The sequence below is a fragment of the Pleurodeles waltl genome, chromosome 6 (assembly GCF_031143425.1).
Source record: "Pleurodeles waltl isolate 20211129_DDA chromosome 6, aPleWal1.hap1.20221129, whole genome shotgun sequence".
Classification (NCBI taxonomy): domain Eukaryota; kingdom Metazoa; phylum Chordata; class Amphibia; order Caudata; family Salamandridae; genus Pleurodeles; species Pleurodeles waltl.
In genome coordinates, this window is record NC_090445.1 from 228,573,681 (window position 1) to 228,597,770 (window position 24,090).

The 24,090-nt window shown below is 45.5% G+C and overlaps 1 protein-coding gene across 1 annotated transcript in view; it reads right to left on the reverse strand.

Moving 5' to 3' along the window:
- LOC138301517 (myosin light chain kinase, smooth muscle-like) overlaps window positions 1–19,311 on the reverse strand; it is a 326,421-nt gene extending 307,110 nt beyond the window's left edge. The window contains exon 1 of the mRNA XM_069242031.1: window positions 17,399–19,311. Coding sequence (XP_069098132.1) covers window positions 17,399–17,537 — 139 coding nt within the window. The 5' untranslated portion in view covers window positions 17,538–19,311. The remainder of the gene's footprint in view (window positions 1–17,398) is intronic.
- Between the last annotated feature and the right edge of the window lie 4,779 nt (window positions 19,312–24,090).

Consider the following 24,090-nt stretch of genomic DNA (forward strand, 5'->3'; position numbering starts at 1 on the left):
TCCCAGTGGGGCCCCTGGGACCCCGTTTCAGCCAGTCTCCACATGGCGGGGCTCGTAATCCCCAGGGCAGCACTGCAAGGCTGTCGACTGGCAGCAACCTGACGGTACCGGCGGTCCAACCATGGCGCTTTCGCCATAGTTGCAATGTTGCGGTCGGACTGTCACTTTGGCTGTGGTGCGACCGCGACCCTGGCAGGCTTGTGACCACCAGGGTCATAATGAGACCCATAGTGTGGAGTAAAGTACAATAGAGTGTATTGGTGCTTCATAGAGCACAGTGGTATGGAGTGGAGTGTAGTGCCCTGGCGTCGGTAGTAAACTGTTATAGATTGGAGTGGGGTCTCGTACATTAGAGTGGAGTGCTGTGTCGTATAGAAAAGTGTTGTATAATGAAATAGATTACTGTACATTGGCGCATACGGGCATAGAGTGGAGTATAGAGTTGAACAGTGAAGTGTACAAGGATTGAGTGGAGTACAATGTTGTGGAGTGCCATGAAGTGTAGTAGACTTTTATAGAGTGGAGTTATTCAGAGTGGATGAGAGTGTCATACAATGAAGTGACACCGAGTGGAGTGGCATACACTGTAGTGGCGTGGAGTGGATTACCGTAAAGTGTAGTAACATCCACTGGAAAAGCATACAGTGGAATAATGTACAGTGGGAAGTAGAAGAGTGGAGTGGCTTAGAGTGGAATGGCGCACATTGGAGTGGTGTGTAGTGGAGTGGCGTAGAAAGATACAGTGGATTAGCATGGAGTTGGGTGGCATACATTGAAGTGGCATAGTGTAGAGATGAGGAAACTGTTATAATTTGGAGTTCCATCTCATACAATAGAGTGGAGTGCTGTGTTGTACAGTGTTGGAAACTGTTGTAGAGTGGAGTAGGGTGTTATACAATAGAGTGTACAGGCTTAGAGTTGAGTGCAAATTTGGACAGTGGAGTGGACGGGGAAAAAAGTGGAGCCCAGTCTAGTAAAGTGGCATGTAGTGTATTAGAGTTTTGTACAGTGTAATTATATATAGTGGAAAAGAGTACACTGAAGTGGCGTAGTGCAGGGTAGCGTAGAGTGGAGTGGCGTACATTGGAGTGGCATAGAGTGTAATAGCTTACAGAGTAGTAGCATACAGTGGACTGGTGTGAAGTGTAATAGCGTATAGTGTAGTAGCATATAGTGAAGCCGCATACAGTGAAGTGGTTTAGACTGGAGTAGTGTACTGTGGGTGGGGTAGAGTGTAAAAGCATACAGGGGAGTGGTGTACAGTGGAGTGGGCTAGAGTGGAATTCCATACAGTAGAGGGGCATAGATTGAAGTTGTGTACAGTGTAATAGCGTAGAATGGAATGCTGTACAATGGATAGTGTAGAGCGGAGTACAGTGGAATGGTGTAGAGTAGATAGCATAGAGTGGAATAGCATAGAGTAGAATAGTATATAGTGGAGTGGCATACAGTGGAGTGGAATGGACTGGAGCAGTGTACAGTGAAGTAGGGTAGAGTGAAAAATAATATAGTGAAGTGGGGTAGACTGAAATGGTATCCAATTGGTTATGTGTAGAATGAAGTGACATAGAGTGGAATGGTGTACACTGGATTCGCATACAGTTGAGTGGGGTAGAGTACAGACTAATGTAGAGTCTACTGGTGTATAGTAGAGTGGAGTAGACTTGAATAGTGTACAGGGGAGTAGCGTACAGTGCTCTGGCATACAGTAAAGTGGTGTAGATAGGAGTAGAGTACACTGGAATGGGGTAGAGTGTGATAGCATTCAGCAGAGTGGCATACAGTGGAGTGGCATCCAATAGAATAGTGTAGAATGGAGTGGGGTAGAGTGTAATGACATACACTGGAGTGGCGTAGAGTGGAGTAGCATACAGTGGAATAGGATACAGTGGAGTGGTATACAGTGGAAAGGTGTAGAGTGGAATATTATAAACTGGAGTAGAGTATAGCAAAGTGGCATACAGTGGAGTGGCATACACTGAAGAGGCATACAGTGTAGTGTAATAGCGTACAGAGAAGTGTTGTACAGCGGAGTGTTCTACAGTGGAGTGGCATAGAGTGTAATAGTGTATAGTGGATGTAGCGTACAGTGGAGTGGCTTATAATTGAGTGTTATAGACTGGAGTGGCGTACAGTGGAGTGGGGTAGAGTGTAATAGCATACAGTGGAGTGGCGTACATTGGAGTGGGGTCCAATCAAATATCGTAGAATGAAGGGGCATAGATTGGACTGCCATACACATGGAGTGGCTTGGAATGGAGTAGCGTCCAGTAGAGTGCCGTAGAATGGAATACTGTATAGTGGAGTAGCATCCAGTGGAGTGGCATACAGTGGAGTGACGTAGACTGGAGTGGCATACTCTGGCATTGTGCACAATGTAATTGCATGGAGTGGCTACAGTGAATAGTGAACAGTGGAGTGGCTACAGTGGTGTGGCAAACACATTTATGTGAAATTCAGCAGAAATGTAGATTATGGTGTGCAGAGTGATGCAAAATAGTGAATTGTGCTGCAATGCGTTTCTCCAGATTTACCAATCAACACAGAGCCACCAATAGAGGCCTTGCCTTCCTTTGTAAATCTGACTTAAGTATTGCATTCCCCATGCAAAGTATTGCATTGCCCAGGAGTGACGCAAGAGTACCACAATCTAATAATACAGCTAGGCTGTAGTTATATTTTGGGTTATGGTATACTCTGATAGCTTTGCAGTATACCGTGATACATGCCGATGACAACCTAGCACATAAATGGGTAATGGCTGTTTCTAGAGAATGAGAAGGCAGCTGCATTGTTTTTACTACACCTTGTCTATGTTCAGTGTTAGGGCCTTAGATGTAGGCAAGTAGTGGAACCCTGCTTATTACCACTTTTGTCATGTAGATAGGGAAATGTATTTATATATTTATATTTTAAATATATTTTTAAATAAGTTTACAGCCATGTACTGTGGTAGTTACACCAAAGTTTGTGAAATTCTATGAAAGTACAGCTGTGACAGCTATCACAAAGTTTAAATTCCTTATATCTTAAAAAATGTCCCAATTCCATTTTGTGCCCTTTGTGGGGTGGGTTTTACTCACCAGGCTCATGTCACCCTTCCCTTGTGTCGCTTCCCTGTCCTGATTACTTCTAGTCATTATTGCTTCATCATGTGGCGCCTCCCAGCCCCGAGTTGCCTCTATGGTTCCCCCCTCTCAAGAAGCCTGAATCATTGACCCTCCTGTTTTGTTGCAATACAAGTTTCGTCTAGTTTGCACCTGCAGATATCACATGGCTATTTAGGACAGTCATGTTTCCACTGTGAACCACTGAATTGTACAATCATTACAATTCACTTGGGGTTCTGTTGTAATTGCTATAGTGTCAAATACTGTTTGCACCTGCTACCTCTTAGGCCCATTTCAATTGATACGTAACATGTGATTTTCCATGGTCTCATTGGAATATTCCATGTTTCCACGTGGGACACTTGCCCTTCTTGAACACTTTTGGCTTCCTGTATAAATATCCCCTCTGAACTTGGATCAGTGCTTGGCCCGAAACTGTTCCCGACATGTGCAGGCATCCTTGCTGCACTCACCTTCCAGTGTTCCAGTCCTGCGCAAATCTCTTCCCTGTGCTCGCCTCCTGATTTACCAAGAGTTTCCAGTGCTCTAGTCTTCCAAGCCTTTCTGATGATTCCATGATTCTGCTGTGTTACGAAGCTTCCAGTATCTTCCTTCATGAGTTATAATACTGCCTCTTCTTGAGCTTCTTGCATCGAGCTTCCTCCTGCCTTTGGATTCCAGTTCTGGTTCTGTTAAGGCTAAATACTTAACGCTTAGGTTAGTGCACGCTAATCCATAGACTAGTAATATTTCAAGACTTTATTCCCAGAAGGCGTGAGCACGTTCTGGATTCTGAACATTGTTTGAGTATTGAACCCTCCCCTTGAGGCCCAGCACTCTGGACTCTTCATACACAAACTGAAAGTTTTTCATTGTGTTTCTTGATAAGTTGTATTGAGCACCATGGAATAAGTTCCTAGAGACTAAAGTTGTATTTGTTTACGAATCAGAATCCTATAAGTAACGGAGTTCCAGAAGATCACCATTTATTCTTGAATTGTTTTCTGCTCTCTTTCATGCAAAGTTTAATGATGTCCGTAAGTATACCAGAAGTGGAAACTATTGTTTGAGATTCTAAGTAGGGAATCTATAGGTAACATTGTCTTTTGTCATTTTTACTGCATTACATCAGCATGGAGGATACTGAGTTCCAGAGAGTCCCAACCTTCTAGGCAGTGCACAAGGGAACCAAGCTGTTCCCACAGTGACCTGGGTTAATCTTTTTCTTGTTTTATAACATCTCCCTTTCCCTTTTGGGGGTAGTCAGTGGAACTCGATAGTCATTACTTGTTACACTAAGCTGTCCCAGCTAGGATTGGCAGTCCAGCATCACCCCGCGGTTGGATCCAAGTAAGTGCGTGACAAAAAAAACTTACCCTGTGTAACTGCAATACCCAAAAAGCATAATTTCTGCACTATAATGTATAATCCTGCCATATTTCAAGTAAATCCATTCATCTTTTTTGCGCTACGTCAAATACAATAGTCTATAGAAAATGCATTGGTGGACAATGTGTTTTGGGAACCTCTTTTATGATTGCACACCCTTAACGAATCACCACAAACATTTACATTATCTTAGAATGTAGGAAATCCCATAGGTCTGGACAGTTTTGCGGCGATTCGCCAAATGGGTGGAAAGTTATTAGGGATCGAATATCCGAGGAATTCCTATCTTTGGGAATACTAAACTTAACTACAGAGTGGCAATCAGATTTAATGTGACTTCTTTCTTTTTATCTATTTTATCTGTTATGTATTTTGTTTATTGGTTAACATAATCATCACTGCTAGGCCACTTTTCCACTTTGTTGCACAGGAGTACCTAAAGAAGATAGTTTTTGTTTGGCTTGTTGTGGACAGTTTTATTTTGTGCGCCATAGAGCATGCAAAGAAAACTTATATTGATTAAGATTTTTTCAATTTGTTATGTATTTGTTTATAGATTTCCGTTAGCATGTGACTAAAATGGGTCTTTCAGTTGTTTATGTAGTAAATCTGAAACTTTACAAATGCAGTCTAGTTTATTCTTTGGGCTTCCTTGCTAAGTTTAGTAAGATTGTGCTACTTACAACGACCAAAGTGAATGAAAGGCAATCATTTTTATAGTTATCAAAATTTAGATTATTATGTTTTTTTCTAGTGGCCAATTATCATGTCTTCGAAATAGTAGTTTGTGTGGCTCACTCCTAGGTCAATGTTTCATTTTGTTGCATAGAAGGGCAAACAAAAGATGTTTTTTGCTTGGCGTGTTGCACCAGTTTTATTTTGGAGCCAGAGAGCATGCAAAGAAAACTTAGGAGATTAAGATGTATTCTATTCATTATGTATTTGCTTATAGGTTTCCATTAGCAGGTGACCATTATTTCAGTTGTTCATGTAGTAAATCTGAAACTTTACATATGCAGTCTGGTTATTTTTTGGGCTTTCTTGCTACTTTTAGTTGTATTGTGCTACAAGATGTCACTAAGTTGAAAACCCTTATAACTAAAATAACTACTTCATCTACATACCTGTAGTCCCCAAAAGAATCATCTGTGCAACCTAATATCTAATGCTGCCAAATTTCAGCAAAATACGACTGGCCGTTTTCAAGCTACGCAAAATAAAAAAAATTATGTAAAATGCATAGTACTTTAAGCCTGTTTTAGGACCCTCCTTTTTTCTTTGCACGCTTGACCAAACGCCGTAAAACTTTATATGTGTGTATTAAAAAAAGAAACATTTAATCGAAAAAAGTATATAGTAATAAAACATGTGACTTTAAACCATTAAAAAATTACTTACCTGTGAAGTAAAGGCCTGCGAGGTAAAGTACTGAAAAAACCTGTGTGCGATGTAAAGACTCTGAGGCACTTACCTGTCATGTAATGTCCTATTAACTAATTACTGCAAAGCAATGATAGCATACCAGCCTCTTTAGTCAGGGTGTCCGTCTAGGCATCACTCTCCACGGTGTGTGCATACAATTTCTCCAGACAGGGGTGAGGGGACTACTCACGAAGGCACTTTGGAGTACGTAAAGTGGTACTCCTGCAGTACTCCTTCATGAACTGTTATAAACCTGTGTGAACTGGCGACACAGCATTTTCAAGGATGAATAAAATGGGTATATTCAGGGAATATTCATATACAAATTGTAAAAATAGAAAGGACTGTACTTTCCTTACACTTTTACTAACAGGGAAATGGGCATTTCGGGGCCAGTTCACAAAAGCAATCAATCAATCAAAGCATTTGTAAAGCGCAGCAGAATCACCCCTAAGGGTATCTGGGTGCTGAGGACGCTGTGCCTCCATCAAAAAGCCATTTCTTGAGTCTCCTTCTGAAGTCTGCCAGGGAGGGAGCAGTTCAGAGGAGGAAGGGCAGGCTGTTCCAGGACTTGGCTGCTGTGTAAGAGAAGGAGTGGTCTCCGCTGTGACTGCAATGGATGTGGGGTGTGTGTGCAAGGTTTAGCGAGGCAGAGCATAGTTGTCTTGCTGGGACATAGAAGCTCTGTCGATGGTTGATGTAGGACGGCCCTAGGTTGTGGAGAGCCTTGTATGCGAGTGTGAGGATTTTGAATTGGCATCTCTTCTGGACGGGGAGCAAGTGGAGGTTCCTGAGGTGTGGGGTGATGCATGAGTGCTTGAGTGCTTGGGGAGGTTGGGGATGAGTTTGGCTCCGGTGTTCTGTAGAGTCTGGAGTATTGTAAGTAGCTGGGAAGACATTCCGGTGTAGAGAGGGTTGCCATAGTTGAGGCGGCTGGTGACCAGGGCATGCATGAATGTCTTTCTGGTGTCTGTAGGGATCCATTTGAAGATTCGGCGGAGCATACAGAGGATGTAGAAGCAGGAGGAGACGACTGAGTTTACTTGTTGATTCATGGATAGTTGGCAGTCGAGGATGATGCTGAGGTTTCATGTGTGGTGTGATGGAGAGGGAGTTGGTCTGAGTTCTGCTGGCCACCAGCTGAAGTCCCATACAAAGGTGTTCTTCCCAAAGATCAGGACTTCCATTTTGTCAGTGTTTAGCTTGAGGTAGCTGTTTTTCATCCATTTTGCTATGTTATTCATGGTGTTGCGGAAGCTGGCTTTAGCATTGTGGGGGTCTTCGGTGAGTGAGAGGATTAGTAGAGTGTCGTCAGCATAGGAGACTATATTGAGTCCATAGGATCTAGTGATGTCTGCGGGGGGTCATGTAGATGTTGAACAGGATTGGGCTGTAGGAGGATCCTTAGGGTATGCTGCAGGTGATGTTCTTGGGTGTAGAAGTGAAGAGAGGAAGGCGGATGATCTGCGTGCGGCCTTAGAGGAAAGAGGCGACCCACCTAAGGGTAATGCTGCAGAGAGGTCCAGAAGGATCAGAGCTGCTGACTCTCCTCAATCGAGGAGAGTCCTGATGTCATCTGTGTCAGCGATCAGTGCAGTCTCTGTGCTGTGGTTGGCCAGGAATCCTGATTTTGAGGTATCGAGAAGGTGGTTTTGTCCAAGCTAGTCCGTGAGCTGCTGGTTGATGGCTTTTTCAAGCACTTTGGCTGGGAAGGGGAGCAGGGAGATTGGTCTGTAGTTTTTGAGGCCGCTGGGGTCGGCGTGTCGCGGGTCCATTTTAGTTTGCCTGGGTGTAGGAGTTTAGCTTAGCATTGGCTTGCAGTTCTGTGCCCTTTTACCTAATTAACATGCTCTGTTCTTACTATTCTGTTATTGCCGATAAAAGTTTAGGTACATACCCACGTCAAGATGTCTGCACGAACAATAACATGTGCCTTATAAAAACAGTTTGTGAGACCAAGGCCATTAGAGGGGGTTCCATCCAGGATATTCCATCTATACTGCACGTCACTTTACAGCAGACCTTAGCCTTTGAGTCTCTACAAAGCCTGATTTGGAGACTGGAGGCCAACCTTGTCCTAAAGTAACAAGGGTTAGGGTGCTTCTCATGGACACAGTATGGGCAGATTAGGTTTAGCACGCCTTGCTATGTTTAGGGTAGAAAATACACTTTAGGGAGGAGTTTTCATATTCGTGTTTATTGTAAAATGTTGGGGTTGTTCATAGTTACATCGCTTATTTTCACAATCCTGATTTTGGTACTTGTGATTATCCTAATCATTTGCAGCTCCTGCATTTTATTGCAGGTAGCAGTCTTTTCAATAAATGTATTGAAAACTATCCTGCATCTTCTTTCTTGCCTGTAGTTGTGTAAGAGACTTATTGCTAATGAGAGAAAAGGGTAAGACTTGTTCCACTGCGATTTCCATGAGAAGTCCATGCGCTAGGCTGCCAGAAATCACCTTTACTATTTGTATTTTAGTGAGGTGCTGCTAGAGAGCAGGAAGGATTGGGCCAACTGGTGTGGGAGTGGCTCAGTCACCTACAAGTAGATGTGCTGCTGCCCCTAATCCAGCAGTCTTGTAGAAATTCGAGAGTTCTTATGACAGCCAGAGGGTTTCTTTAGGAGGGGGCTGACCTCTGTGTGCTTCCATTTGTCCAGGAAGGTTGTCGTGGAGATGAAGGCGTTGAGGATGCGGGTTAGTTCCATGCTAATAGTATTGGCTTCGAGGTTGAAAAGCCGTGGGGGCAGGGATCGGTGGGTGCCCCGGACTAGATGGATGACATGATAGCTGTGGTGATCTGTGTGGTAATTGCAAACCAGGGGTTTGTCGGGTGGCTGGTGTTTGTTGCTTGAGAGATGTTGTCTAGGCTGGAGGTGGAGTGTTGAGGGTCGAAACTGTTTTATATGGTGGTGATCTTGCTGTGGAAGTAGTCTGAGGAGATGTCGCAGAGTTCCTGGGATGGGTAGATGGTGGTCTCTGTGGCTATAGGGGTAGCTCATTGTGTCACAAAGTGCTATCCCGTGGAAGTGGACAGCGGTACTCCTTGGGGACAACAGGAATGAGAAAACACCTTCGCACCATGCATTCCACCCATTTGGCTTGGGCAGAAAGGAGAAGAGCTGGAGTTGGTGCAATTCAAGGAGGGAACATCTGCCAGAGCTGGGGATATTCAGACTGCTGGACCACCCACTTCAGGCATGGCCACACAAGCACTCACACCCTCTAGTACTTCTGCACCATCCACCATTTCACCACCCGGTTCTGTAGTTGATGTGAACCTCCTTGGGCAGCAGCGCAACATTTATGAGCCTTATGCGAGAACAGCGACCTTCTGTTTATCTTGCCAAACAGTCATTGTCACAGGGGAGAGCAACCTGAATATCCACCAGGAGCTTGTAATAGCTCACTGCTGCACTCCCCAAAACGCTTAGGGTAAGTGACGGGTTAGTTACATTATGTAAGAATGTATAGTAAAGGAATAGCACTTTTACATTCTATGTTTGAAATTTCGATTTGTTACTTGATTCAAAAAACGAAATTATAATACATTTCATCTACAATTGTTCACATACATACACAATAAATGCAATTTTTTATTTACTGTTCTTCGTGGGGTAGTGACAAATAAATTACTAATGTATACTATAATTTATAACCTAAAACACACTAAAGGTGTAGCACTCCAACCCATCACCGTTTTGCTCACCATGACACCTCAGTTTGGACCCAGTTATATGGAAATCAGTCTAGACCCTGCTCCTCTTGGGAACAGTCCAGCCCAAACTGCCAAGCCAGATCCTTCCTGAACCAGAACACAAGCAACCCGGGACAGGTTTTGCCCTAGTTATGGGCTCATCAGCCAACACAGAAAATTTGATGGGAGGTGGCTTACAATATGTGTAACCACCACTGGCAATGGCTCAGGGTAGCACTCCAACCCATTGTTCTTTTGCTCACGATGCCACCTAAGTTTTGACCCAGCCGTATGCAAATCAGTCTTCACCATGCTCCTCATTTATCACCCATAAGGGTGATTATAGACATTATATTTTGTTCTTCATCAAATACCGTACAAAAACACCAATCAAATAAATTGTGAAAAATCAAGTTTTAATATTGTGGTTCTTCAGCTGTAAATTGTAGTTAAAGTTCAAATGGAAATCATAATAACTAACTACATTTTTTACCTACAATCCTGCCGTTGGTCTTCCAATGTGTTTTGGTTCCTTAGTATTGTCAAACTTTCCAGTAACAAATTAGTTGCCATCACCCATTTTTATTTTACAAACTGTAGTATATCTCCTATTGCTCCATTTACAAATCCATGTTCTACATCCAAAGTGCATTGTAAAATGACACTGGATTGTTGCAGCTAATGTGAATACTGTTTGCATAAGTGTAGCAGTACTGGTCTACATTTGTAGCCGAATGAAAATAATAATCCAATAGCAATGTAGGTTACAGCTCAAATGTGCTTGTTAGGATGGATACCATTAGTTTATTTTATCATATAATTAAAGTTCATCTCTCTTTCACATGTGGTTTCACCAAATCATTCAATACATAAAATATAAATTGTGGTTTCCCCTTCTAATCATACACTCTATTGGTTTGCATGGTCATACGACATTAAATATCACTGAAATAGTTGTAGGTAGACTACAATATTCTTAAAGTCTACAGTCTAGTCTAGTTACATGGAATGTGCTTCTGTACTACAGTTTGGGCTATGTTACTAACCCAGTCTTACATATAACCAGTCAAACAGTTTCTTTCATACGTGTAATATCTTAAATAGTATCTAATTGGATAGTGTTCCAGGCCAGTACATCCATGTTTTACTTTTCTAGATTCAGTCAGTGTTTCTTGAATGTCTGTGGTACTGTTCAAAGAAGATGGTTTCTGGGTGGATTATTGGACACAGTTATATCTTTTGGACTTGAGAGTATGCCAAGAAACGTGGAATTTAGCATAATTTAGGTTTGGCACACGCTGAAATCACATGGGTGGCTGAAAGAAGTTAAAGTTGGAATAACATTCTACCTCTCATTTCATCTCTTAGCGCTTGTGAACATCACCATTTTATAGTTATTCATTGTGGAGGAAATAATATCAGTCACCTCTCTGACTTTCGAATTGAATTAAAGATGAAAGGGACGTTTACATCTTAAATGATTCTATTTACTCACACCCATTTTGTGTTTTCAAATATTTGTCAGAGGATAAAATGGAAGTACTCATTAGCAAATGTGGGAAAGTATGAGAAAAAGTGTAGCCATATAAACACAATGGTATCTGCCTTCCTAAGAGATCACACAATGTCTTCCATATAGCCCCTAAACCTTGTCTTTTCAAAAGCCTTCCTATATTGTGCTGACAGTTTACCTCCAATGGCAATAATGTGTTAATTATTAATATTCGGTAATTCCTGCTCAAACATATCTAAATCCAAACTGCATACTTCTAGTTAAAGGCTCTTTTAAGAGCCAACCTAACAGGAAGATAAGTAAATATAAAAATATATGGGCTCATTTTTAAAAAATACTTTTGCGGTACTGTGGTACAATTTAGAGACTTAAGCAATAGAATTGCTGTACTCGATATAAATATATATTTTTTAAATAGGCATTTGCACATATTACTCCCTTCAAATCAGTACTATGTAAAGTAATACTAATTAGCAGTACAACACAGAATGTATGCCCTCATTAGGACCTTGGCGGTATATACCGCCTACTGCCGCGGCGACGGCTGCCAAAAGACCGTCGCCGCGGCTACCAGCCGTCCGCCGTATCCAGAAGGATGGCGGAAATCTGGCTGTGGCCATGCCGGCGGATGGCGGTAAGGTGGTGCTGCTGCCAGCAGCAGCGCCACGCCAGTAGACCGCCGCCGGCCGTATTATGAGAATAGCATGGCCTGGCGGTGTTCTGCTGGCGGATGCAGCTGCTGGCAGCGGCGCCCCGTCCCGTCTCCTGCCGGAGGACCCCCTGGATCCAGGTAAGTGAGTGTTCAGACAGGGGAGTGGGTGGGGGGTGTTGTGTGTGGGGGTTGGTGTGGGTGTATATGTCTGTGCGTGTAGGCGGGTGTGTTTTGCGTGTTGTATGTGTGTGCATGCGTGTATGTTGAGTTGTGTAAATGCGTGTCGACGTGTATGTATGTAAGTGTGTGTGAATGGATGTATGCATGCGTGGATGAATGTTGGAATGGGTGTGTGTATGCGTGTGTGCTTGTGCGAAGGGGGGGCGTGTATGAAGGGGGATCTGGAGAGGATGGCTGTGTGGGGGGGAAACCTGGGGAGGGGGCGGGGAAGACCCCTATCAGTGACAGGGAAGCAATTCAATGTCACTGATAGTGCCTACTGTCATGGTTTTCGTGGCGGTAAGGATGCCACAAAAACCGTGGCGGTAGGCGGGGTCATAATCCCGCAGGCGGTCAAGTGACAGCTGCCGAGCTGGAGATTGAAGTCTACAGCCCGGCGGTCGTTACCGCCGTGGTGGTCGGTGTGGTACATTGGCGGTTTGGCTTCAGCCAAACCGCCAATGTCACAATATGGAGGAAAATACCGCCAGCCTTTTGGCAGTACTTTCCTCCATATTAACGTCAACCGCCGGGGTCATAATGACCCCCTTAGTTTTAAACTGATTCTTGAGGTGTATCACAAAACACAGGCAAACTGCTCTCTAAAATGACATGGCTGCCTTCATGGTTTGGAAAAGAACACATTAGCCAATCAGGTAATCCCTTGTCCTTGTTATGTACCACTGTAGTACCCGTTACTATAGTGACCACAGATATCACTAAAAAAATACCTAATAATTTAACATTTGCTTACTTTACTTACCTGCACTGTCCCACAGAATCATCTGCGCCCCCTACTATGTAATACTGACAAATTTAAGAAAAATATCACCCTAACAGAAAGTCCGGTCACAACCATTTTGGAACCAGGTGTCAGCACTCCAAAGTCTTTAATAAAGAAAATTGAATTGTGATGATGCCATAACGCGTTTCGGCTGAATATCAACCTTTTTCACACAAGGAGGCTGCCATTTTGGAAAACATATTTATATCCATGTCATAATGAACATGAACAAAATACTTTGTTTTATCCACCTGTTAAACATCAAATATTAACAAAAATAAATGTATATAAGTCTTATATTACTTACATTGTACAATATAAATTCTAGTTATTTATATTTGTGTCACAATAGATATAAACAAACTAATATTGTTCCTCCATTTTAAATCAGAAACAATTAAACATTTAATAGTAATAGTGCACTTAAAGTATTTGAGTTTCTACATTACATTATGCCCTAGTTGACTCGTTCTACGCGAAAAACAAAAGTTTATGGAAAATGCATTGGATTTCAAGCCCGTTTTGGGATCCCCTTGACTAAACACTGCAAAACTTTCAATCCTCCCATAATGAAATGGGGGCAGCAGAGAGACACTTATGTTGATGTACAAAGAGAGACAAGGGGACAGAGAGAGTCCGAGAGAGATACTGATAGAGAGACAGAAAGAGAGACACAAAAAGAGAGAGACACAGAAATAAACAAAGACGTAGAAAAGACAGGCATTTGGAGGAGACTCTACAGATGGAGAACTATGGAGAGAGGCAGTTAGTGAAGGAATAAAATCGATATAGAAAGGGGGCCAGCATTAAAAGAGAAAAGTAAAAAATGATAAATGCATACATATGCTCATACAGAAAGAGATAAGAGGAAAGACAACATACGTGAGAAGGGACAAATAAAACGATACATGTGCATTGAGGTAAGAGCATAACCACTAAATACATGTAGAGTGAACAACTACCACATATATGCGCAATGGAGTGTGTATAAAGAAAGACTTGCTTTCAAAAATGCATACAAAAAGATACAGGCATAAGATGCATGCTCAGAGGTGCATGCGCATTTACCAGATACAAGCATAGATGTAAGCGCATAACCACAAGACCCATGCCTAGAGGTTTATGCATGCTCAAAAAATCCATGCATTAAGGTGCATGCACACCTACGAAATATATGCAGATGACATGCATACCTAACACGTTAATTAATAGAAGTGCATACATTACTACCAGATACATGCATACAGGCATGTGCATATGCAGAGACCTATGTCTATCGGTACACACATACTGGTGCATGTAGAAGCACCACATGCCAGCATAGAGGCATACAAAATAGAGTCAAACACAGGCTCTCATTATGAGTCTGGTGGAGCGGTATCCCATAATGGCATACAACTCGATCAGATCACAAGTGGCCTGATGTTCCAACACTGAAATTTACCAGGTGCTGGAATACTGGACCCATTTTGCCAGGTTGAGCTGCACCTGTTGATTTGAAGTGGGCCCAGGCAGGAGCTGCAGTCAGAGGCTGTGCCCAGGTGCCACCTAACCCAATCTTACATCGTGGGAGTGAGCATCAAGGGCAACAGGGTTAGTTGAGAGGGCCTGGGGGCAAGCAGATGGACACCGGAGGATCGGAGGGAGGGTCTGGGAGCAAGCACACGGTGAGGAAGCACGTATTGGAGGCAAGCAAACGATTAACAGAGAACGACAAAGAAAGCAGATGGACAGTGGATGCTAGGAGCAAGCAGATGGACAATTGAGGGAGAGACTGGGGCAAGCAGGTGGACAGCAGAGGGTCAGTATGCATGAGGAATATAGAGAAAGGAGAAGTATATGAGGGAGATACATAAAAAGCATACATCCTTGTAGAGCGCTTAAACACAAAGAAAAAAGTGAAACCTAAAAAAATGAAGGACACGTAATGCATTTGTGCTCCAGAGGAGGAACAAACCCATAAAGAATAAGGAAGCAAACAAGCAAATGAGAGTGACAAATAAGCTAACCAGTGATAAGCAACAGGGGGTCTCTGAGCTCTCTATTATAAAACAAAAGGTATCGCAAGAGACAGATCATTCACTGTCTTAGGTAAGACCTAAACAGTGATCTGAGCTACCCAGGATTTGAGCATAGGGCAATGTTTGTATTTATAAGAATATTATAATTAATATTAAGGGGACAGTTACAAAATAGGTAGTATAAGACTTGAAATAGCAGTCCCACTTAGAAATGCAAGCACCTAGTGGCACAGACAGGAAGACACAACAGGAAGCAAGATATATAAACTAAAACACAAGCATTGCGCAAACCTAAAGATACAGAGAGACAGACAACCAGAGAGACAGATGAAGAGAGGGAGGTAGAGAGAATGAAATACAATAAGGGCATCATGCAGACCAAAAGAACCAAGAGTTAAGCAGTAGTAGAGAGACATATGCAGAGGTAGAAAAGGAAAAGACAGATGCATATGGTGACAGACAAAAGGAAAGAATATGCAGATGGAGAACAGCCGAGGAGGAGATGTGGCGGAATGGACAGAGCTGCAGACTTTAGAACTGGGGAACCAGACTGGAGTCCCGGCCCAGGCTCAGCAGCATGTGATTTTCGAAAAATCATTTAATCTTATCATGCTAAACAATAAAACCTGTGTAATGTAATCTGCTCATGTAAAGCAATACAGTACCGTTTGGCCCAGTTTGTGCTATAAAACAAATGAGCTGGGTAGTGAGACTCGAAGGTAATTTATAGAGAGAGACCCATACCGAAAGGGACAATGTGATAGAGGTCAGGAAAGAGCATGGATCGATTCACCAAAACGGCAGGGATCATGGAAGTGATGTCAGCTCCCTGTGACCCCTAAAGACAGCACAACGTTGAGCTCTTGTCTCACGCATAGCCACTTATTGTTGCTGAGAGGGCAGGGTAACAGCAAATTGGCAATATTGAACTAAAGACGGCTCTTGGAACTTTGTTTACGTTTTTTCCTGGTCATATGTGAATTCGGAGGCCCAGGGCAACAAAAGTAGCACCAGGAGTAGCAAAGGCCCGCCAGCGGGTAGCAGCTTCTACCCCTGGCGACTCCTAATAAAGTCCATTGGGCTGGGGAGCGAGGGAAAAACAGATACACAGCCTGCAGTGGCGAACATGCTGGACCACTGTAGAGACAACTGGATATATATCTAGAGAGAGAAGGAGATAGGTAGCCACAAAGAGAAACAGACAAGGAAAAAGACAGTGAGGCAGCAAGACACAAACGTCCAGAAAGCAAAAGATATACGCAGCGCGAAAGAGAGATACGTAGAAAGAAAGGGATAGACTTCAAGAGAGGGGTATAGACACCCAGAGCGAGGAAGAGACAGCAGCTAGAGAGCTACCCATAGAGAGACGCATCTATCCATCCAGCCATGGGCCGCAAGAGATAGACAGCAACACAGAGAAACAGACAAAAAGAGATAGACAACCAGGGATAGGGACAGAGAGTGGCAAAGAAAGAGTCAAAGAGAAAGTGAGAGATAAGGCAGCATGGCGCATAGTCAGCAAAGAAGAGAGTAAAAGAGGAATCGATTTTCAATCGAAACAAGAGAGAGGCAGCCAGAGAGACAAATAAACAGGCACGGAGTAAATGCAATGTATAGACAGCCAGAGAGAGCACGGGAAGACGGTGACAGAAAAATATACGGGCAACCAAAGCAAGAAAGATACAGGTGGGCAGAGCATGTAAGGGACAAGCAGTAAGAGAAGATAGTCAGTAAGAGAAAGAAACATACAGAAAGAAAGGAAGAGGAGGACAGCCAGAAAGAGAAATACATAGCAGGTGAGAGAAAGAGATGGCAAGAGACATAGGTAGGCAGAGATAGATACTGAAAGAGACAGAGGTAGACAACCAGTGAGAGAGAGAGAGAACTAGACAGTCAGATAGGGAAATAAGATATAGAGAGAGCATGAGATATAGACAACCTGAGAAAGCAAACGACATTAAGAAAACATAGGCAGCCAGACCAAGAAATAAAAAGGCAGACCGTGCGACAAAGAGACAGACAGCAAGAGAGAAGACATGGCCAGTCAGGAGAAAAAGACAGAGAAATCGAGACACAGTGAGGGAGCTAAAGGTATCAAAAGCCAGTGACAGCAGGAGGCAGACATCAAAAGACAGAGACCCAAAGCAAGACAGGCAGAGAGATCGAAGGGATGCAATGAGGGACAAATAAATCGATAGAAAGACATAGACAGCCGGAGCAAAAAAAGAGGTAGATGGGAGAGGAAGAAACAGACAGCAAGAAAGAGATAGACAGCAAAATAGAAAGACAGTGAGAGTGAGAGAGATGGCAAACTGAAGAGAGACGGTGAGACTGAGGGGGATATAGTTCAGTTGGGAGAAGATAGGAAGAGTTAGGGAGCGAGAAAAACCAAACAGAGTGTTTGAAATGAACAGAAAGAATTGTGACAGAGTGTGAGCATGACAAAGAGGTAGAGAGCCTGAGAGAATTACACAAGAGTGAGATGTGAACTCATATTCCTCATCAGCAGAAGCTGCTGGGGAATTACATCTCTCTTCAGCCTCCTCGTCCCCTCACCTCTCGCAATGGACCATGCATAGATGTCGCCTACCTGGACGCTGCTGCGAGGGCTCACGGGCTCCATTTGAGGCCACGGTTGTCCGTCCGTCCTTCATCCCAAGGCTTCGAGCAGTGGCATCTGCCTTGGAGGGCTTCTGCAGGTTGATCCTGAGTGTGGACACGTAACTCATTTTAGAGGGCTGGCAAAATCACTCATTCCTTGGAGAAATCATACCCAACCCAGCCTCCCATAAACCTATGACCAGGGGTTTCACTTCTCTTCAACTGCAAGGACTGGAAGGCTGGGTCTGTTACAAGTCCAGGGACCATGTGATAAGCTCGTCTCTAACCTCGGAAACCGGGAGGTTCACTCACTTTTAATGCCAAGGACCAGATTCGCAGCTCCAATCAGACCCCAACGACCAGATGTCACCTCTGCTTTCCCCATACCCAAGGACCAGATGCTCAACTCTCATCCAACCTTTTAAAAATGGCCAGGTTGGATAACTTTCAAGTCAAAATTGAGATAGTCACCTCAACCCTAAAGTGATGATTCGATTCCCTCCAAATCGTAGAACCAGATTGTCACCTTTCCTTTCACATCAAAGGCCTTTTGAGTCTAAGGACCTGTCTGTTTCCTTCTGAACCTCACAAATCAGGTGATGCTCTCACTTCCAAACCGATGGACCAGATAATCAGCTCCTCTTCCGAGCCTGAGGACTGGAAGGCTAGCCCCTGGTTTAAATGTAAGCAATGAGCGACCAGCCCACTCAGGACCCAATAAACCTGAAGGTAGCTCTCATCCAAACTGAAACACCAGGTGCCAGATCCCCTCAGAACTTTCGGACCGGATGAGAATCTCTTCCCAACCTAGGACCAGATGATGAGCTGCTTTTCAGGCCAGAGGACTGTGTGGCCCGACCCTGCTTGACGCCCAAGGAATGGGTGATCAGCTCTATCCGAACTCGTGCACAATGTAGTTAAGACCCGTCCAAACTCCAGAATCAGATGTCAGATTGTCCCTGGAACAGGATGGGTCACCGTAAGTCCCAGGATTGCGTGGTTGTGTCCATGCAAAGTTCTATTCAGAGTGCGATAGTGCAGTTTACGACGCAGCGCTGTGCAAGTCCGTTCATCATTTCGTTCATACGGAATAGGCGAGGGCTGGCACAGTAAACAGCTTGCTCAGTCTATTGCAGCAGGGCACTGAAAGAGACGGTCCCCAGCCTTGGGGTGTGTTGGGTCGCTGCAGGGTGGCTTGTGGCCTCGGCTGGAGGCCCGCCTGTCTGCCCGCTGCTGCGCTCAAGGAAGCAGGCTTATCTCAGCGAGCAGCAGCGAGTTGTGTTAGCCACCAGCACCTTCTGCGAGCTGCCCGGGGCAGGAAATGCTACACATTTATAAACCGCGACCCTCCCCCGGCTGCCGGAGGGCCTGCAGGAGGCTATCCAGACACGGGAGGGATCCGAACGGACCGGTTTGGAGGGGCCCTCCCCTTAAATACTTCAAAGGGTAAACAGAGACATACAAAGAACAACAAGCAACAAAAAAACAAACAGCCCGGTGTTGGAGGACAGAGGCGCCTAACTGCTTCTCCTCCAATAGGATTCACGCCCTTGTTAGGGCACCTAGGGATGCTGTGCCATCCCACGTTACAGTGGTCTGCTGGGCAGGGGGCGGGGTGTGAAGAGATACAGACTCCTCTCACCTCACTAAGAAAGTCGTGCCTATTCAACGTGTACCCTGTATTCTGCGCTCGCTCTCCACTGAGTTCTGGTATTTGGGGACAAGGGGCTCACGATTCTAACCATACCGCGTCCATCAAGTCCTGGATCTGAGGAGGGGCGGGGATGTCCCGATAACTCCCGCCACATCCCGGGGTGCCCAGCCCATTCCACGCGAATCCCTGCCGGCTCAACGTTCACCCAACCCCCACATCAAGAACACCTACACCGAAGCCCGTCCCATTTTAGTTCCCAGAACAGTGGCTGCTCATTTCAGTCTACACAAGCGCTGCCAAAGCATCCCTCGGGAGATGCTGGAGTTTGATGTCTGAGCATTCCGCAGGCGCGGCCCCACCCACGCGCCAGTGCAAGCAGTGAGCACACCGGGGCGTTGCGATGCTGCTGTTTATTGTTTAACGCCAGCGTGCCGCACCCTGGGCCAACCCTATGCAGAAGAGGGCCACCCCGAGGAAAGGGACTCAGAAGGGCTTCACAGGTTAAAGCTGAGGGGCTTCACAGGTTAATAACCAGCATTGGCAAATCCAATAGGTATGCTTATGAGAGAGCTATTGGCCATGCCTTTGTCTTTTAGCCATGTCGTACAGCAGCGTGGCGCAAGGTAGAGTGGCATAGAGTGGAGTTGTGTGGCGCGACAGAGAGTAGAGTGGTAAAGAGTAGTTTGACATAGAGTGCCAAAGACTGGCATACAGTGGAGTGGCTTAGAGTGGCGTTGCATAGAGTAGAGAAGTGCATAGTAGAATGACATGGAGCAGAGTGGAGTGGCATAGATTAGAGTGGGGTGGAGTAAAGTGGTGTGGAGTGGAAAAGAGTGGTGTGTCTTAGAGTAGAGTGGCGTACAGTAGTGTGGCATAGAGTAGAGTAGAGTGGCATAGAGTGGATTGGAGAGGCATAGATTAGAGTGGCATAGAATGGAGTGGAGAAGAGTGCCGTAGAGTAGAGGGCCATAGAGTGACATAGAATAGAGTGACTTACAAAAGAGTGGGTGGAGCACAGTGGAGTGGCGCAGAGTACCTTACAGTGACTGAGTTGAATGGAGTGGCGTAAAGTAGAGTGCCGTAGAGTGGAGTGGCATAGTGTGGCACTGTGTGGAGTTGGGTGGCATGTAGTTGTATTGAGTAAAGTGGCGTAGAGTGGAGTGGCATAGACTGTAGTGTGTGTAGTGCAGTAGCATACAGCAGTGTAGAGTAGAGTAGCGTAGATTAGTTTGGTAGAGAGTGGAGTGGCGTAGAGTGGCAAAGATTAGAGTGGTGTAGAGTAGTTTAGAGTGGAGAGGGACAGAGTTGGGTGGAGTGGAGTAGAGTGATGCAGAGTAAAGTGGTGTGTAGTAGAGTGTAGTGGCATGGAGTAGAGTGGCATGGAATGGAGTGCTGTAGAGTGGCATAGTGTAGACTGGTGTGGAGTAGAATGGCGTAGTGTTGCATGGAGTGGAGAGGTTAAGAGTCAAGTGGCGTAGAGTACAGTGGCATATAGTAGAGCGGGGTGGCATAGAGTTGACTGGAGAGGCATAGAGTAAAGTGGCATAGTATGGAGTGGAATAGAGTGGGGTAAACTAAAGTGGCACAGAGTAGAGTGGTCTCGAGTACAGTGAAGTAGAGTGGAGTGGCGTTGAGTAGAATGCCATAAAAAAGCATAAAGTGGAGTGCCATACCATAGAGTGACATAGACTAGAGTAATGTACAGTGATGTAGAATAGAGTGGCGTAAAGTAGACTGGAGTGGCATATAGTGGCATTGTGGGGAGTGGGGTAGGTTGGAGTGGAGTGGTGTGTAGTGGAGTGACATAGAGTTGTGTAGAGTAGAGTGGAGTAGACTAGATTGGTAAAGAGTGGAGTGCATAGGCTGGGGTAGATTAGAGTTGTGTAGAGTGGAATGACATAGATTGGTGTAGAATAAAGAGACATGGAGTGGGGTGGAGTAGAGTAGAGTGGTATGGATTAGAGTGGAGTGGCGGGGAGTGGCATAGAGTAGAGTGGCATACAGTGAAGTGGTGTAGGACGTTGTAGAGTGGAACGGCGTAGAGTAGAGTGGAGTGGCATAGAGTGGTATAACGTACAGTGGCATAGAGTTGAGGTGCATAGAGTGAAGATAGTAGAATGGCATTAAGTGGTGTGGAGTGGTCTAGAGTGGAGAGGTGTAGAGTGGCACTGTGTGGAGAGGAGTAGAGTGGTATAAAGTAGAGTGGTGTGGAGTGGACTGGAGTGGCATGGAGTTGTGTAGATTGGAGTGGCATGGTGTGGAGTGCCGCAGAGAGGTATACAGCAGAGTAGCATGGAGTAGAGTGGCATGGAGTGGCACAGAGTGCGATAGCTTTGAGTAGAGTGTCATAGAGTTGAGTAGTGTAAAGTAGATGGGAGTGGCGAAGAATAGATTGGAGAGGCATAGAGTAGAGTGGGTTAGAATGGAGTGAAGTAGAGTGGCAAGGAATAGAGTGGTGTAGAGTAGAGTGACGTAGAGTGGAGTGGCATTGAATGGAGATTCATAGAGTAGAGTGGCATACAGCAAAGTGGAGTAGAGTGGCATTGTGTAAAGTCGTGTGGAGTGGCATGGTGTGGCATAGAATGAAGTGGCACAGAGGGACATAGATTGAAGTGGAATGGCATACAGTAAAGTAGCAGTGTGGGGTAGAGTCAAGAGGCATAGAGTAGAGTGGATTAGATTAGATTGGTATAGAGTGGTGTGGCATAGAGTGGCTTAGAGTAGAGTGGTGTAGAGTAGAACGGCATAGAGTGGCATAGAGTAGGGTGGAGTGGAGAAGAGTGGGGATGAGTACAGTGGAGTGGCACAGAGTGGAGTCATGTGGTATAAAGTAGAGTGGCATGGAGTAGAGTGGCACACAGTGACATGGAGTGGCATAGAGTGGAGAGGCATAGGGTGACACAGAGCAGCATTGTGTGGAGTGGGGTAGAGTGCCATGGAGTGGCATAATGTAGACTGGCATGGAGTGGAGTTTCGTATAGTGGCATAGAGTGGTACAGAGTAGAGTGGCATGGAATAGAGTGGCATAGGGTAGAGTGGTGTGGAGTAGAGTGGAGTGGGTAGGAGAGTGGCATAGTGTAGAGTGGAATAAAATACAGTAGAGTAGAATGGCATAGAGTAGAGTTGAGTGGTGTAGAGTGGCGTGGAGTAGCATAGAGTAGGATGGCATGGAGTGGCATGGAGTGATAGTGTGGCTTAGAATAGAGTGGCATAGAACAGAGTGGCATAGAGTAGAGTGAAATGGAGTAGAGTGGTGTGGAGTGGAGTAGCGTAGAGTGGTATACAGTAGAGTAGCGTGGAGTAAACTAAAGTGGCATGGAGTAGAGTGGTCTGGTGTGAGAGGGCGGTTCTAACTATCTGGTCCGCCCAAATTCTTTGCTTTTGGACCACCTGTTTTTTTACCTTTTACTGTGAGGGAGCCTCATAGTTTGGGACTCAGCCATAGTAAACTCATGGTAAAATAGACCACATGTTTACCATCGGTGCCGCCTTGTTAAGCAAAGGCTTCTGTGACGCATCAAGGGTAGGAGGCTCAGGGCTGGTTACACATAATCACGTGGGCACATGTGTGTGCACCCATGTGACGGCTGCATATGGAAGATTCCTGTCGTGCGCATCCCAAGAACTGTGCGATGCAGAGTGGGTGGTGACCTGGAGTAGGCCTTATGAGAAGAGTGTACACATGTGAGGGATAGTCAGTGTGCTCACTGTCTTCATTATAGTGACACTCCACTATATGCCAATGGGAAGGCTGCTCTGGGTCACAATTCCAATTCTCTAGGGTCCTAGAGTCGCACCAATGTACACTGTAGCCCATATGAAAAGAGCAATACAGTAGGTTCCAAAAGCATATCTACACAGCTTATGGGTCATCCAGGAGTGTAATCTTTCTCTGTCTTAGTTCAGGATCAGGGTCCAGGCCTCTGTGACCTCTGTGGGCTGTATTAATTACTGTTCTTTCCAGCACCAGGAACAGAGGCCTGCATCAATCAGCCAGCGGTCATTCCATGCCAGGAAACCGGTCTGTCCCAGGCTCCTCAATGAGAAGGGACTCCTTGGAGAAATTGCTGGGAGTGGCCCTGGCAGGAATGTCAGGGATGAGGTGGGCTGAGATCCTCAGAGCACATGTGGCAACTGACTCCTGGGAGACACCATTTTGAGCTATCCCAGAAGACTGTGCAGGAAGGTTGGGACAAGGACGGAGAAGTGATGTGGCAAACCAGGGTAGTCATAGGCACAGCCCTGCTGGAAACTTCAGCTCCCACTTAAAAGGTATTGCACAGGGGAGAGGGCTTTCACTTGGATGTGCTATTCTGCAGAGCACTGGGACTGGAGGCGGGCGTCATGGGCTAGTGGAAAGAAGAACCCCGACTGCCCACTGGGGCAAGAACTCTGGCCCTGAACGACCCCAGACCTAGTGGGGTAACACCCCAAGACCAGGCAAGCTAGTCCACTTACTCCCCCTGAGGACCAGTTGGGTGAAAGGCTGGGCTTTGGCGAAAAGAGAGCGAGCTGCCCAGAGCGAGAAAGGCACCCAAATGAAAGGTTGTCGCAGGGAGTCAGTGAGACTGGCTCCCTACCAAGTTGGGGTCCTTCGAGGCGAGGAGACCTGAACAAAGTGTCCAGGTGGCAAAGGTTCATCACCTGGAGCAAAAGGAGACTAAAATTGCCCGGATCGGCCCACTGGGGCCCGAGATATCCCTGAGGGAAGGTAAGTGACCTTTGACCCCCAGGGAGGACCGGCGACAAGGCTCGTGGGGCTCCGCTGCTGTTTCCCACATTGCCCCCGGGGTGGGCCAGGGCCCGGGGGCTACCCAAGAAGATTTGATGGCTGGGGAGCGCCATTGTGCATCCCTGGCTAAAAGGCTAGTTGCGAGAGAGCTCCTTCGCGCCCCCTCAATGGTGAAGGACTGGCCCAGAACCCCATCACTGGGCCCCCAGCCAAAAAATAAATCTGGAGAACATCTTTGTGCTCCCCGTGAAGATGCCCGAAAAGGGGAGGGTCCCAGGACCCCACCCTGCACCCT